General features: G+C 43.5%; 1 protein-coding gene across 1 annotated transcript in view; it reads right to left on the bottom strand.

Annotated features, from left to right (window-relative positions):
• Positions 1-4,650: 4,650 nt before the first annotated feature.
• LOC143371227 (dexamethasone-induced Ras-related protein 1) overlaps positions 4,651-14,244 on the bottom strand; it is a 79,962-nt gene continuing 70,368 nt past the window's right edge. Inside the window, exons 4-6 of the mRNA XM_076816184.1 lie at positions 9,598-9,787; positions 7,921-8,131; positions 4,651-6,997 (exon numbers count right to left, since the gene is read on the bottom strand). Of these exons, the coding sequence (XP_076672299.1) occupies positions 6,785-6,997; positions 7,921-8,131; positions 9,598-9,787 (614 nt within the window). The 3' untranslated portion in view covers positions 4,651-6,784. The remainder of the gene's footprint in view (positions 6,998-7,920; positions 8,132-9,597; positions 9,788-14,244) is intronic.

The raw sequence follows: 14,244 nt of genomic DNA, 5'->3' as shown, positions 1-14,244 counted from the left end.
GCGAACTCCGCACGGAACAAGTTGAAATACCCCGGCAACTTTCCAAATATATATTTCGGCCTGCAATATCGGCGGTGCGCGAAGTTTCTCTCCAGGAAGAAGTTCACCGGGAGACACAAGAATTCACTTTCTTACGAGGGAACGGGGAAAGATTCTTCCCTTCCTTCTTATTTAAGGGGACTTTCTCATCAAGTCGCTAAAAAAATGTAAATAAAAACCATAGAGTAGAAATCCTGATTTCTTTCGCGTGATTTTTGCACGAAAAAATCAGGATTTCAACTTTAAATAGCTGCTATTTTGTTTTAAATTAATATTTCGGAAATTCCCTCCGCCAACCTGAGGATACATTAATGTATTAACGAAATCTGTTTTGTATTTTGATTTTAGATAACCTGGTTCCGAATGGCAGTGCTTACCGCAAAAGCAAAAATTTTTAAAAAAGCTTCTTGGATGTGGGTTGTTACTTTATTGTAAAAGTAAATATTTTTCAACGAAAAAATTACCAAATGTTCTTTAAATGTTGCTCTTTTAAGTGCAAAAAGTTCTGTAAGAATACATGCTTCCGCTTTTTCAAAAAAAATTCACAAACATTCGCCTCTTTTCGGCCGCCCAACTAGGTATAACCCCTTAAGCTGTTGTTTCACGAGGGTAGCTTACTCTGCCTTCGAACAATAATAATTCTATCATTACTTCTGAGGTTTCGACGAGGCTGACGCTTATGTCCTTTCGATTCGCTCATATTCCTATCCTCTCGAGTACTTTGTGGCTTTCACTTGTCTTTTAAAATAATCCGGTAGAGTTTCCAGTTCTCATTTCGCCTGCAGCAAAAAGCTGCTCCGTTCAGCGCGGTCCCATTAAGTACATCTCACATTTCGGCTGACAGTAGAAAGTGGCTGAGAAAGAAGGTTCGATTCTTTCAAGGTAACGACCTTGAATATAAAAAGACGCGTGAAAGTGTCCCATACGCGGTCCTTTCATCGTCGCACAATAGGCTCCAGCTGCCTGTGCTCCTGGCGAACGCAACCCTCCGTAACTCCTGCGCCCCTTGATGCAGCCTTCCATTGACTAAGGTCTCCCTGCTGTCGATGACTCGGCGCTCCGCGTCGCGTCGTCCGCGGGGCGCGAATAATAAACTTTCCTCCGTCGAAGCCCGCTAATTTATGTCTGGCCCGTGATAAATTACGTTCCATTATAAGCAGCGACAGCGATAATACGCGCGACGAACGGCCAGCGACCCTGCGAGCGCGGAACAAAAGGCGGAGGAACGAGCGCGCGCGCGTCCCTTTCAAAAGGAATGGCCGGCCTTTAATTAAAAGCGAGCGACTGGGAAACCGCTATTAATTAGAAAGGGTGAAAAGAAAGAGGACTCGTAACGCTCGCGTTAACGCCCGGCCGATAAAGGGGACGCACGCATGATGCACGAGCCTCGGCCACGCCTCGCCCGAAATTCCCGGAGTTCTTCGGGGAGTTTAATTGAACATTCCGCGCGTGCGGAATTTCGTGGTCACCTAGTCTCCCGTACTGAAACTCCCTCTAATGAGTTCCGCCGGCTCGGGCCTCGATACTTGAGCCGACGCGGCGTCGGGGCGCTACCCCCTACGGCGAGCTTCACCCCCGGCCCTCCTTTGTCGCCAGAGATTGGCATTTTCTTACGCGCGCCGCCCTCTTCTTCCCTCGCGGCACTTTCCCCGATATTGGTCGGCGCCGCGACACCCAGATGTTGCCGAGCGCCTGCAACCCCCCCGGACGATCTCATCGTCCGCGCGAGCCGGTCTCATTTGCGTGCGAGATTCCGTCTGACGGATCTCCCCGGGCGATTAGTGGGCGGCGGCGACGATTTCTGAATAAACAGTCGGGGGAGACTGGCCAAGAACAAAGAGAACGGCTCGCCATTAGCGGCGCGGATAAAGGGTCGCTGCTTCAGCCACGATTCCACCGGCAAGTGTCCTCCACTCGTTCTTCAGGGAACGTGCCACCACGGGAGTCGTTTTGTTTGAAGAATCCGCGGCGAACGTAATTGCTGCTGTTATAAAATGTAGCGTAGGAAGACAGGTTTTATCTGTAGGTTCGGCGAGCTTGCGGCTCGAGGATTTATGAATAATATCCGAGCACCGCGAGCGCGGGAAAAGGAGCTCCCCATCTCCGGGGTCCTGTACGTCGTTCGGAGATTTTTCAAGTCTACGTGTAATTCGTGCGTGCTGAATGCCCCGCGCCCGAAAGCAATCTCGCGGACACTAGTGGGTCCTTTCAATTAGCGGCGTATCCCGGTGAATTCGCGATGAAAGAAGGGTCAATTAGCGAGTGGCGCTGAATGCATTAAGCCGTGACAGAGGAGGTCTGAATTCGAGAAGCGGGACTTTCCTTCGCGGATGTCGCCGGCGACGATTAAGCCCGTTAAATCGGGCTGGTTAGAGTGGATTAAAATGTCATTCGCCCTCGGACGACGGTAATATCCCTTTATGCGCGGCCGGGATGAACGGCGGGCGAGCTCTGATTCCGCTGGAAAAATCGTGTTAGATCGGGCGAGTCGGAGGCCGCGCGGATCCGGCGGGACGGAGGTCGATTTAAATAAATTTCAATCGCGGCTTCCGCGAGTGATTTCCTGCGGGCAGATCGAATCGAAGTAGGCAAGAGCTGTCGGGGAAGAAATATCGCGAGGGAGAGGCTGGGTGAAGCGCCGACCGAGTGCATAAGACAGCGGCCCCATAGTCTATCAGACGATGGAATTCGATTAGCCATTAAATGGCCCTGGAAAACGAGGTATAAATATTTCAGCGTCGAGAGGGTGGGATGACGATACGTTTTTTGGTGATTCTGGTCAGTTCGTTGGGGACTACGAACGCAAAAGAGAATTTCAAGGATTAGAGTTTCTTCTTAAGGAAGATCGCAATCACTTGGAGGCACTTATTTTAGTTACACCTTGGGTAAATAGAATTTTGAGAGTATATGTATATTTGTACTGTGCTTCCTTTTTGTCTTGGACTCTGGGATAATTTTATTTCCCAGCACGTAACGCAATTAATTCCAGGACAAACAGCACGTTGTCTCGCACACTCCAGGGACTAATCAATTCTTGGTGTAATTAATTAGAGGAAGTGCAGTATATTTGGAATACCAGTTTGTTTAAGACGAATACAAAATTGCGGCAGAGGATGAGAACAAATAAAACTGCATAATATCATAGGGGAACTAATGAACTTTCATATTTCATAGATCTGTTGCTAAAGTTATATAAATTTTCATTTTGTAATAAATACAAATTTCCATATATTTTCATGCGACTGTAATAAATACTAATTTCCACATATTTTTATTTTCATTTCCATGCTTTTATGTAAGCAAGACTCACTTTAAGCAGTAAATGAATATGTAGTTTGAAATTAAATCTTATTTAATTTTCAACTTTTTCAACTGTGATTTGAAGTAGCTAAACCTCACTCAAATAAATGTATGAAGATAATTTCAGATTCAGGATTAAAAACAGCATTACTTTGTCACTAGTCATTTTAAAACTTTGAAAAATTTTAAACTTACCCACAAAATTGACACACCCTACCCTATAATCTACGGTGTTACAAATTAAATAGCGTTACTAGTTTATTATATACTTCGGTATTCGAAATTACCAACAGTATTCCAAATATGCTGCAGTTCCTCTACTTTGTTCTTGAAACATAAAATGGCCCCCTCTGCTGTTTTATTTCTGGACGAAGATAGCTCGCAAATCGTTGTAGCTCCGCATTACTCATTTGTAAAACGAAACATAGTCTGGCTAGGAATGGAACGATTCCCTTAATACCTCAATGACGCTACCTGCACAGATTTCTTAACAGTGGTTTCTCAAGACACTTTCCGGGGATGAAAAATTCAAGGCACGGATGTACTACATAGAATCCATCCCGCCATTAAATTAAATCCAATATCAAGTGCACTTACGACCAGCTTTCCCTTCTCTATTTCCTTTAAAACCGGCAATCTAACTTGCCGTCTGTAATCCGCACTTCGGGTCGTAAAAAAAAGACAGGGTGGACTAATAGACCGGGACAGAAGTGCAGCAGTCAGAAAAATGAATTAACGTATTAATCGAGTAATTGGCGGCGCCCTAGGAAAAAACCTGCCGTTGGAAATGTCTTTTTATTATCCTTCGAGGGCGTTGGCCTGAAAATACGCGATTCAAATTGTGCAACGCTTTAAGGGGTTACGCCACCTTGGACGGAGCAAAATTGCAGTCACTTTCGGAATTTTTTTTTAGGAAGATAACGAAATAAACAGAAAATTTAATATAAAGTCTGTTATTGTACAACTCTCGCTGGAGAAAATCGTATTTTTTTTTCCTACGAAATGGCGACTGCAGAGCCGTGATACGCAAGATCTTGAGGAGCGACGTTTTCCCCGGTGTTCAATCTCACGGCTATACCGTTCGACCTAGAACAAAAAACCAAAAAGTTTTGTTTTCTCCATGACTAAATCTAGAGAAGTACGTAGCGGTTTTGCGATATCTTGAATATATCCTTTGCAATTGACACTTTTATAAAAAAAAACTGCACTTTTTCTCCCCATGCTCACCATTCCGAGAAAAATTAATATTTCTGGCTTTCCCTACGTACTTCACTAAATTCAGGCATGTAGAAAATAAAACTTTTTGGTTCTTTGTCCTAGGTCAAACGGTACAGCCGTGAGATTGAACACCGTGGAAAACGTCGCTCCTCAAAATCTTGCGTATCACGGCTCTAACGCCGTCATTTTGTAAAAAAAAAAATACAATTTTTTCCGGCGAGAGTTGCACAATAACAGGCTTAATATTAAATTTTCAGTTTATTTCATTATCTTCCTAAAAAAAATGCCGAAAGTGACTGCAATTTTGCTCCGTCCAAGGTGGTCCAACCCCTTAAATACCTCGCATTCGTTCGTTCTGGAATCACAATTACTTTGTTCTTGCTACCTCGTTCACGTAGCCACAAGGCAAAATAATAAAGCTACCTGAGGATCTTTTCCATGTCATTGATATTACAAATACTCCGGGGACAGTGTACCGAATTCTATTCGCCTCGATAAAGAGGCAATTGCTGTCTATAATTTAGTCATTTTCCTTCCGATGCTGGAACAATTTTTCAGTGACTCCTTGAGAGGAAAAAAACACCGGTGGAAAGGGTTCCTGGTGTTTCGTGGTATTTCAGACACCAAGTCGATATCGTTTACGCATTTATTACAAGAAAAACGGATTTGGTCCGAAAATCAGGGACGAGCATTACGAAAAGACGCGTGACCTTTTGAGTTCTGTCTCCACGCGCTTTGATTATTACAGCGACGATTATTTAATTGCAACGCAGCACGTATGCGCAGTGACGCGGCGACACTGTTCGAAGCGCTCTGCACTTGCGGTGGGAGGCTCTGATTTAGTCGAATACGATTCGAAAGTGGGAAGCTTCGAAAGCGCGTAAAATTCCTGTGGCAACTGCACCCAATTTTAAAGTCGTGGAACAGTGGGGAACTCGAGGTGCTTTGCCATGGAAAGGGAATATTAAACAAGGTATATTTTTGCCGCCTCGAGGTCAATACAATTAAATTGGATTAATGAACGTAGGAAGGAAATGTGAATTTTAATTACTTCCGAGTACTTCCACGTTCGAATAATATTCGAAGCGACTGAAAGCTTCGCGATAATCGATCAACGCATCGAAAGCTCGTGCACGGTCGAAACAATGGCCGTACCTTCCCGCTCCGTATGAATAAATTAACTATTTACATACACGTATACGATGTTTGGCTCGTATCGGTTTCGACAATCGTGCTTAAACAAACTGCAAGTCTCGCGAGCAGCCGGCCATTATGCCAGCCTCTGTAGGATCGTATCGATTTCGGCTCGCAGATTCATCCCCATCGGTCAGCTGCCATTAAACTCGAATCTATGGAAATCATTCGCTTAAATCTATCTACAGAAAACAAGTACGAACCTCTACCGAAAACAACATTAGCCGCGAGCGGACGAGGAAGCTCGTCCGCGTTACTCGGTTAATATCAAAGGACCGACGTCCGTTGCGAGTTTGGAATACCTTGAAGGATATCGGGACGCCAACCGAACGGTGCTCGCAGCATGAGAACTCGGTAAGAAAAGGGTAGAAAAGGACCTCGCGGCCACGAATGGCCGACCGTTCCGGCTGCGCTCCGGCAGCGCCGGAAACCATCGCAAAAAACGCCCGCCACCCTCAGCTTCCGCTAATTATACCCAAGTCTCCCGCTTTGCTCGTCGTCGATTAATTAATCAAACAACTCGATCCACGATTACACCTTACTTTAATAGTAGAACTTTACTTCCGGGACGCTATGCTAGAGCTATTCCTTTAATTAATTAAGGCGAGCAGCATGGTCGGTTTGAAACGCTCCCTTCCCCACCCCGCACCCCCACCCCCGGCGATCTTCGCTCGCGACCCGCCGCGCGTGCTGTCCCTCGGTTTGATCGCGACAGCCGGCGAGCAGCATACAAAAAAAAAAAGACCCGACAATAATTCACGCCCCCGCCAGGCGCCCCGTGGAGGGTTAATTAGCCGATCGGCGAACAGCTTGCCGTTTCACGTGCGACCGTTCCTCGCGATCAACGTCGTCCAAACGTTCTCGATCCCCTTCCCCGCCAGTCGACGCCGACCGAAGCGGAGGATCTCTTTCCCCGAGATGACTGTGATCGTCGTTAATCATCCGCCGTGAACGCGTATCGCTCGCGAAGATCGTCCTCGGGCCTAGAGACCCGTTCGTTACGAAATCAGGTTCGCGAGTACGTCCAGGGGTATCACTGAATGGAGCAGGTCTTCCTGGCGTCGGAGGACCGCAGGGTGATCCTGGATCCCGGCGCGTTGTTCTCGTTGCCGGCGGCCAGCGAGCACGTCTTCGTCCTCATGATCATCAGATCCGTCCTGATGCTGGGCCGGCGCACGTTGGGCGCCACGACGCCGCAGGCGTCGCTCAGCCGCCGCTTTATGCTCAGGGTGGCTTTGTGCTTCGGCTGAAAACAAATTGTCGCTCTTTGAGATCGCTCTTTTTCCTTCTCTCTCTCTCTCTCTCTCTCTCTCTCTCTCTCTCTAGCTTGTTTTTTTTTATCGCGGGTAAAGGGCCACGCTCGCTCGTACTCCGCTCGGAGAATAGCGTAATTGCCTCGCGGCGCACTGCGAATCGTCCAATTTCACGCGTTTCCGAATTCGAGCTCTATTTACGTTTAACCGAAGTCCCCGGCGTCCCGCGCGTTTTAACCCCCGCAGCGGAAATTTCGAAGGCGCTTCTTGGAAAGGTTCTTCGGCTATTAACTTTGCAGGGAGGGTTCGGTTAATCTCGGGAGCGTATAAGATTACAAATTTTCGTTATTATTTAGGAGAAATCTGTTTTATGCAGTGTTAAATGTTAAACAGTTCAATATTCTTCAAACAAGGGATTCTAATATTTTTAATTAAGGCGCAAGTTATTTCTGAGCTAGAGCGTAGAATACCAAAGTGTTATTGTTATCTTTACCTTTGCGATTACTATTATTTTTCCTCTCTCTTTTTCTGAATCTGTGTATGTATGTTTTTTGTCCGGTATACAGGCTAACTATAGCTGACTGTCTCTTATTTAGTTATATGCTTCTTTTGTATCTAAAGGGTACGTCCCGTTAAATTAATAAATAGATAAATAAATTAATTGCAGATTGCAGGGGAGTCTAATTCTAATTGGATTTTCGGATTTTCAGGGGTCAATTTCACCCCCTCAGAGTGAATTCTACTAGTATCCTCTACATATCTTCAAAGTTTCATAATTTTTTGCATCTCCGGGTTGGGGATCTTCCTCTGTTAGTCTAGTTAGTCTATTAGCTACCGATCATTTCAGACAAATTTGGGGAAACGAAAATAGTGGCAAGATGAAGTCGAAACAGAAGGATAAGATAAGATTGCGTACCTGCGACGGTGGTAGCATCGTGGGAGAGCCAAAAGTGAGGGGGACCTTCCTGTGGTGATTGGGTGCCATTTCCAGGGGTAAGCCAGCCACTACGAAAAGTTGGTAAAAAAGCTCCTCCACGTGAAAGTTCCTCTTGGCGGAGGCCTCGACGAACACGCAGCAGTCGTCCTGGCTGTTGCAGTACTCTTCGGCTTCCTCCACGGTAACTGTTCTGTGGAGGCACGCGCGACGTGTTTGTAACTCGGTTTGCTTGTTAATTCGTGAAACATCGATCGAGCAATTTCATTTAACCACGTTATTACAGCTCGAAACGTCGTTTCACCTAATTACGCGTGTGTGAGGGTAGGTGGTTCAAAGGACAGAGGAACGCATCAACAACTAATTATGCAAATCGCCCGGTACACGATGGGGGCATTTTATCGTAAGATTTAAGATAGAAATTTAACGAAGCTTTTTACTAATAAAGGCAGCGTAAACTTTTCTTAGCGTTCGAACAGTGAAAGGCTTCTAATATTGCCAAATATATCGCCAATTTAACAGTTGCGTGAAAAAAATGATTTTTGCCTCCTGTTATATTTAATTGTAAATAACTGGTTTAAAATATAATGTTTAACAGTTAATGAAAAAAAATTTGTAGGTATTTGTGGAATAACAAAAGCCTTTTGTTTTATTAAAAATATAATCCTTCGTTGACACACTTCCTTTTGCGATCAACTTTGATATACCTGGGTGGCTCACACCCAGAGCAATTTTTAAACGACTGCCAGTCTCATCTAAAGAATCCAATTATTATGAAAAAAATCATGGGTCAATTTCGAGGTCTCTAGAATGTATTCCAATAGTTTTTTTGATTGAAATTTTAACACAGTTTTTGTAAAAAAAAATAGATTACCAAATGTCGAGAAAAAAACGAAGAAAATGTTTAAAAAGTTGTAATTTTTACAAATTTCAATATTAGAAGTTGAAAATCTACAGAGTTGACGTTCGGATATAATATTTTCAGAGATAAAATAATTTGCAAGTCGGCTTTGGAAAAAAGGTATTTATTTTGCATATAGAAGGTACAGGCGTGAAAATCAGCTTATGGGTGGCTCACACCCAGAGTGTCAACGAAGGGTTAATATTCATAAAAAACAGTACCAAAACAAAATAAAATATACAGGTAGGAAGTGATAGGAACCTACTTTTTAAATCTCAAAAAAGAGGATTTAACGAACGAAACAAAATAAATAGAAGAAAAGTGGAAAAATCCAAGATTTTTAAAATAGGCAGGCACCATTCCCCAGTGCCCTGGTATAAAAATAATTATATCGGCGATTTAAAAACAATTTTCAGGTTTGATATTAAATTTCGAACATCGTGAAAAACACGCTTTTTCAAAAAGTTTAACTTTTTTCATTGCATTTTATTGATTTCAATTTTCTGTTTCTACGCTCGGGGCAGGTGCACTGCCTGCACTCCCCCTAGATCGGGTCTTGATGAAAAGTCGACTCGCATAAACGCCGCTGCTATTTTTGGAGCTCGCGGAAAAAAAAGTGACTGCTCGACAAAAACATGGTGCCACGTCGCAGGTAGTGCTCTCATTCATTAGCGCTGGGAGCATTCGAAAGTGGAGCACGGGATTGTTGATTAAACGTTAATTAAGTTTGAGCCGGCTGCATGCACGGCCGCACGTACTTCACGTCCTTATCGCATTTATTCCCCACGATGACCATGGGAACCTTCAAATTGAAGTGACTCTTGCTTCTGCTCTTCGTGGCGCTCTGGGTCGCGCTCACTTTAGTCTCCAGGATCGATTCTCGCAGCCTGATGGCCTCTTCGAAGGACTCCCGACAGTCCAGGCTGAACACCACCACGAACAGGTCACCTGCGTCGCAACATTACCAAAACATTCACGTTTCGGCGGGAAAAGGTCTCGAGGTTCTTTAAAATAAAAAACTTACCGAAACTAGTTCGGCTTAATGAACGAGAATCTTTATTCATTAGCCAGCCGTGGATTAGTTAAGTACTTCTTATAAAAAAAATAACGATCAAGAGCTAGATCTTTCGATCTAGCCACAATCAGGCTCCATAAATTTACTTTGCGAAACAAGATTCTTTCCTTTTTTTTATTCCTTATTTTTGTAACATTTCGCAACAAAGGCGCTTAATAACAATAATTACATCCCAAGGGAAACGTGATTTAATGGTGGGCGGGTTGAAAAGGAATGAGAATCTTGTCAAACGCCGATAAAAATTATATTATAATCGTCTTATTATTGAACCACTGTTAAGCCACAGAAAAGTCACAATTCCATTTGCAAAGTGCGTCGCGCCTGAGTCGTTAAAGAGTCGTAAACGATTTATTGCAGGCTATTAATCGAGCCGCGGAAGAGCCACAATGAAATAACAAAGGAGTGTTTACCTATTCAAAATTATGCCACTAAAACTGCGGCTGGTGATCAGGCCAGAGTTCAAGCGTGATTCTCCTGATTCGAAGCAACGCGCGCAGTCTGAACTGCCAACGATTTCTCACGAAAGAATTGCACGAAAGCCTGTGTAGCTCGTGTTAACGAATATTTCTTACTGACCGTAATAACTGCATTCACGGTGGTGTATAAAATCGACATAACTTTGTTAACGAAATAGGGGCTTCTGGGTATTTGAATTTTAAGGCGTTATACTTTCGACCGTGGAACGGCGGCGTTAAGTTTCTCGTAAGGATCGTTTATCTTCGCACGGTATCCGTTCGCATGCAAATTATTCAGAATCTTGTTAAGTCCTCCGCACTGGTGGACTCTTTTACACGGCGGCTCGTTTGCAAGTTGTTCTACGTGAGAGCACGTCTGTTTATAAACATTTATATATGCCGGAGCTATGCGCAGATCAAAAGAAGTCCTTATTACATGTTTTAATTGCGTCTGCTCGCGTCAAACGTTCGACGTGACAGGATATTTAAATAAATTCAGCTGGACAGCGTTTTTCTAGCAGAATGAGATTTTTATATAAAAAAAAGCAGAATATAGCCGGGGCCGGATTTTGAGATTTTACGCCCCTAGGAAAGGGCACGGCGAACTTATAGCACGCGTGCCAGAGATTTGCTGGCTTTAGAATAAAGATTTCTTCGAATGAAATATGATTTGTTATTTTTTAATAACTTCATTTCAATTCGAAATTTTTAGTCGAAGATTATTTTATTTGAAAATTTATTCGAATAATGCGCAACTCTGTGCTGGCTCTTCAATGATTTACAGGTGATATTAATGTCTGTATGTTAATTTAAAGTAATTATTATATGGTTGGATATACTAAAATATTTTAAGCCAGCTTTTATTATTTAGGTGCCTACGACAATGTGTATGTCAAGTTATGAATTCACTCTTATGAAATTTTATGGTAATTTGCAAACTTGTCTTGATAAAATTTTGCATTGATTATTTTTCCCTCTATTAATAACTGCCCGGCATGTCAGCAATTCGATAATTATTATTTACAAATTTTTGGCACGCGCGGATAAAAAGGTTTCTCACCACTGCTCTCGGTTAACATGCGCCTGCCGCCCCTTCCGTGAAATAAATATCATCGAGTATTTTAATTTGAAAATTGTAATTTGAATTATTTTTAAAGTTGCCTCGGTGTTTAAGCCTTTTTCAACTTCTTCCGCCTAAAATTTGCCACCCCAAAAATTTGCCGCTTCCCAAAATTTGCAGAAGATTCCCTTCTGGAGGCGTCGGGGTGTCTTTTGAAGATGTCTCCACGTTAAAAAAACTTAATAAATTTTTTTTATAAATTTTATTTTAACTTGGGGAAATCTTCAAAATGCACCTCGACTCCTTCAGAGGGGATTCCCCCGGGGGCGCTAGGGTAGTGTGGTATTTTTGCCCACTAAAACCCCACGGCCACTATGAAATTTTGAATAATTTCCATGTAAATATTATTAAGGCCCATTGGCAGAAACGCTCGGACACCTATTTACTTATTTTCAACATAGATCCATCATGCCAACCCTCATCAAAATCGGTGTCTACCACATGGTGTCCTCCCCTTGTTAGTTATTGTTAGCCTATACAATATACATATAAAAATCCGCCCCTGGCCATAGCCCTTCACCTATATCCATAAAATTACTATTCCATCATAAAGGATACATAGAACGTGACACACCACGCTGCTAATTTTTACGAAGTGCGCCTATGCTGAGACATAATCTGATGCAAATCTATTTAAACGAAGACAAGTTTCCGCGAAAGGAATCAACATGATTTACAAGATCTGTCGGTTCTGTCTCCACGGTAGACTACCTGCGAGACTTCTTTTTCGTCTGAGATGGAGCTGCAACCTTCCTGCGCGCTCTCTAATCGCCGCCCAGCAAAAAGAAATCAAAGCCCGCTTGTTCCCTACAAGAAAGCCTGTGAGCATTACTGCCCGTTAGCATTATCGACGGTCGTTTAAATAACGCGCAAAGGTTAACAAGATCTATGAATATTCATCCGAGTGTGCCCATTTCCATCCTCCCGAGCGCGATCCCAACGTTTATACTCTCTCGCGGTCCTCCCCCTCCGTGCGTGAAATCCCCGCGAAAGAAAAGAAGCGAGGAAATCGATCGACACGTCTGTGCGCAGAGGCGAGGCTTGATCCGCGGGTTTTCGAGTCTTCAGGACAAGTCGGGCGGAAGTTTGCTGGGAGCGCTCGTAGATTGCAAACCCCCGTCGGTGGTGTCACACTGAAATGACAAACACACCCTCGGACCTCCGTTTTTTAAATCACTGTTGCTGCAACAACTTCTCCCCCCGTGGCGATCCATTACGCGAGCAGACACTGGTTTACTCGCGCGGCCACGCTTTTTGTCGCAATTCGAGGTCGGGACGGTTAACTCCGATCCAATTCATCTGGTTCGTTGCTACAGTGCCCGCGTTGCGGAGCGATGGGGGCCAACCACTTGCGGACCCCGCTTTCCATTTTCTTTCGAGACTAGACGCTGCTCCGACACACCAGAGGCATCGCTATCCACTTGATTAGACTTCGATCTATCCCGTCTTGCCACTTCCATTCTATTTTACGGAGCCAGTAAACCCGAGCCGACTGCCTCAGTGATTTTCATTCCACGCAGAATGGAGCCCCATCGACGTCGTTCTTCATGCTCCGTCTACCCACGCGAGCTGCGGCGGAGTCCGCGGGCCGTTTGTTGGAAAATATTTATATCCCCCCGGGAATGGCATGCAGGGAGGAGAGACAAAGCAATCGGGCCCACCCCTTTGTCTCCGTTCTATTTGGAAGTTTCTCTTATTCGCGGATAAGCGGTGCCACCACGCGCATCGTCGATCGCTGCCCGTAACAAGGGGACGCGAACCGCGTTGCGGCGATGATTTCTTCTCGTGGTGGTTAATGAACGTGGATGTTCGTAAGTGGAGTGACCGTGGGTCTTCTTTGACCCACTCGAGTTTTCAGTCTTCTAAGGGCTTTGAGAGGATTATTGCGAGAATACCTGGTAGCAATAGATAATCCTTGTTACGAGAGAATTTATATTAAATTAGCAGCGAAGGGCAAGGTTCAGCGTTCGCTATTATCAGACCTAAGTTTAACTGGTAGATGGCGGAAGGAACGACGCTGAGGTGAAGGGCGGAACTGGGTCACTTTCGATCCACAGTAAATTTTGTTTACCTGGATATCAGAGAATTAACTCTCTGAAATTTTTATGTTAATAGACTGAAGCAGTGACGCACGCAGAGGGGAGAGCCAACAGCCCTGGCATCCCCCAAAGAGAAAGGGAAAAGGAGATTAATGTAACCGCGACTGAAGTAATTTGAAAGGGTTTTGAAAAGAAACAGAACTCGATTTTATTCATTGAATAATCACCAAATGAAAAATGTTTTTGTCTATTCAACTCGCCTCCCCCTAAGATTAAATCCTAAGTGCGCTACTACAGTAAAGTACGCATATTTGTGGAGTAAAAATGTAAATTAATTTTTTTATCAGAAATATATGATATAAATACAACTACGTATGCTGTAAATATTCGTCATATTCTGTGAACCGTCTACTAAGAGAGACAGAATACGGGTTAGAAATAGGGTTTATACAAAAACCGAGTTTTGAAAAAAACAGTTCTCGAATTTGATTATTCCCGAAAACCGGTTAAACCGATTTTTCATTTTTCACAAATAAATGTAATTAAAATAGTGAATAAATATTTTACTAGGTTTATTTTATTTTACTAGGTATTTTACTTAAATAAGTATCAATCTACTTATTTTAAAAATGTTCAATTTCCTTAATATTACGGAATTACAAAAATATAACAAAATAAAATATACTCTATCTATACAAAACCATATAAAAAAAAAG

The sequence above is a fragment of the Andrena cerasifolii genome, chromosome 1, assembly GCF_050908995.1.
Source record: "Andrena cerasifolii isolate SP2316 chromosome 1, iyAndCera1_principal, whole genome shotgun sequence".
Lineage (NCBI taxonomy): Eukaryota > Metazoa > Arthropoda > Insecta > Hymenoptera > Andrenidae > Andrena > Andrena cerasifolii.
Note: the sequence above shows the minus strand (reverse complement) of the source record. Positions and strands in the feature narration are given on the sequence as shown.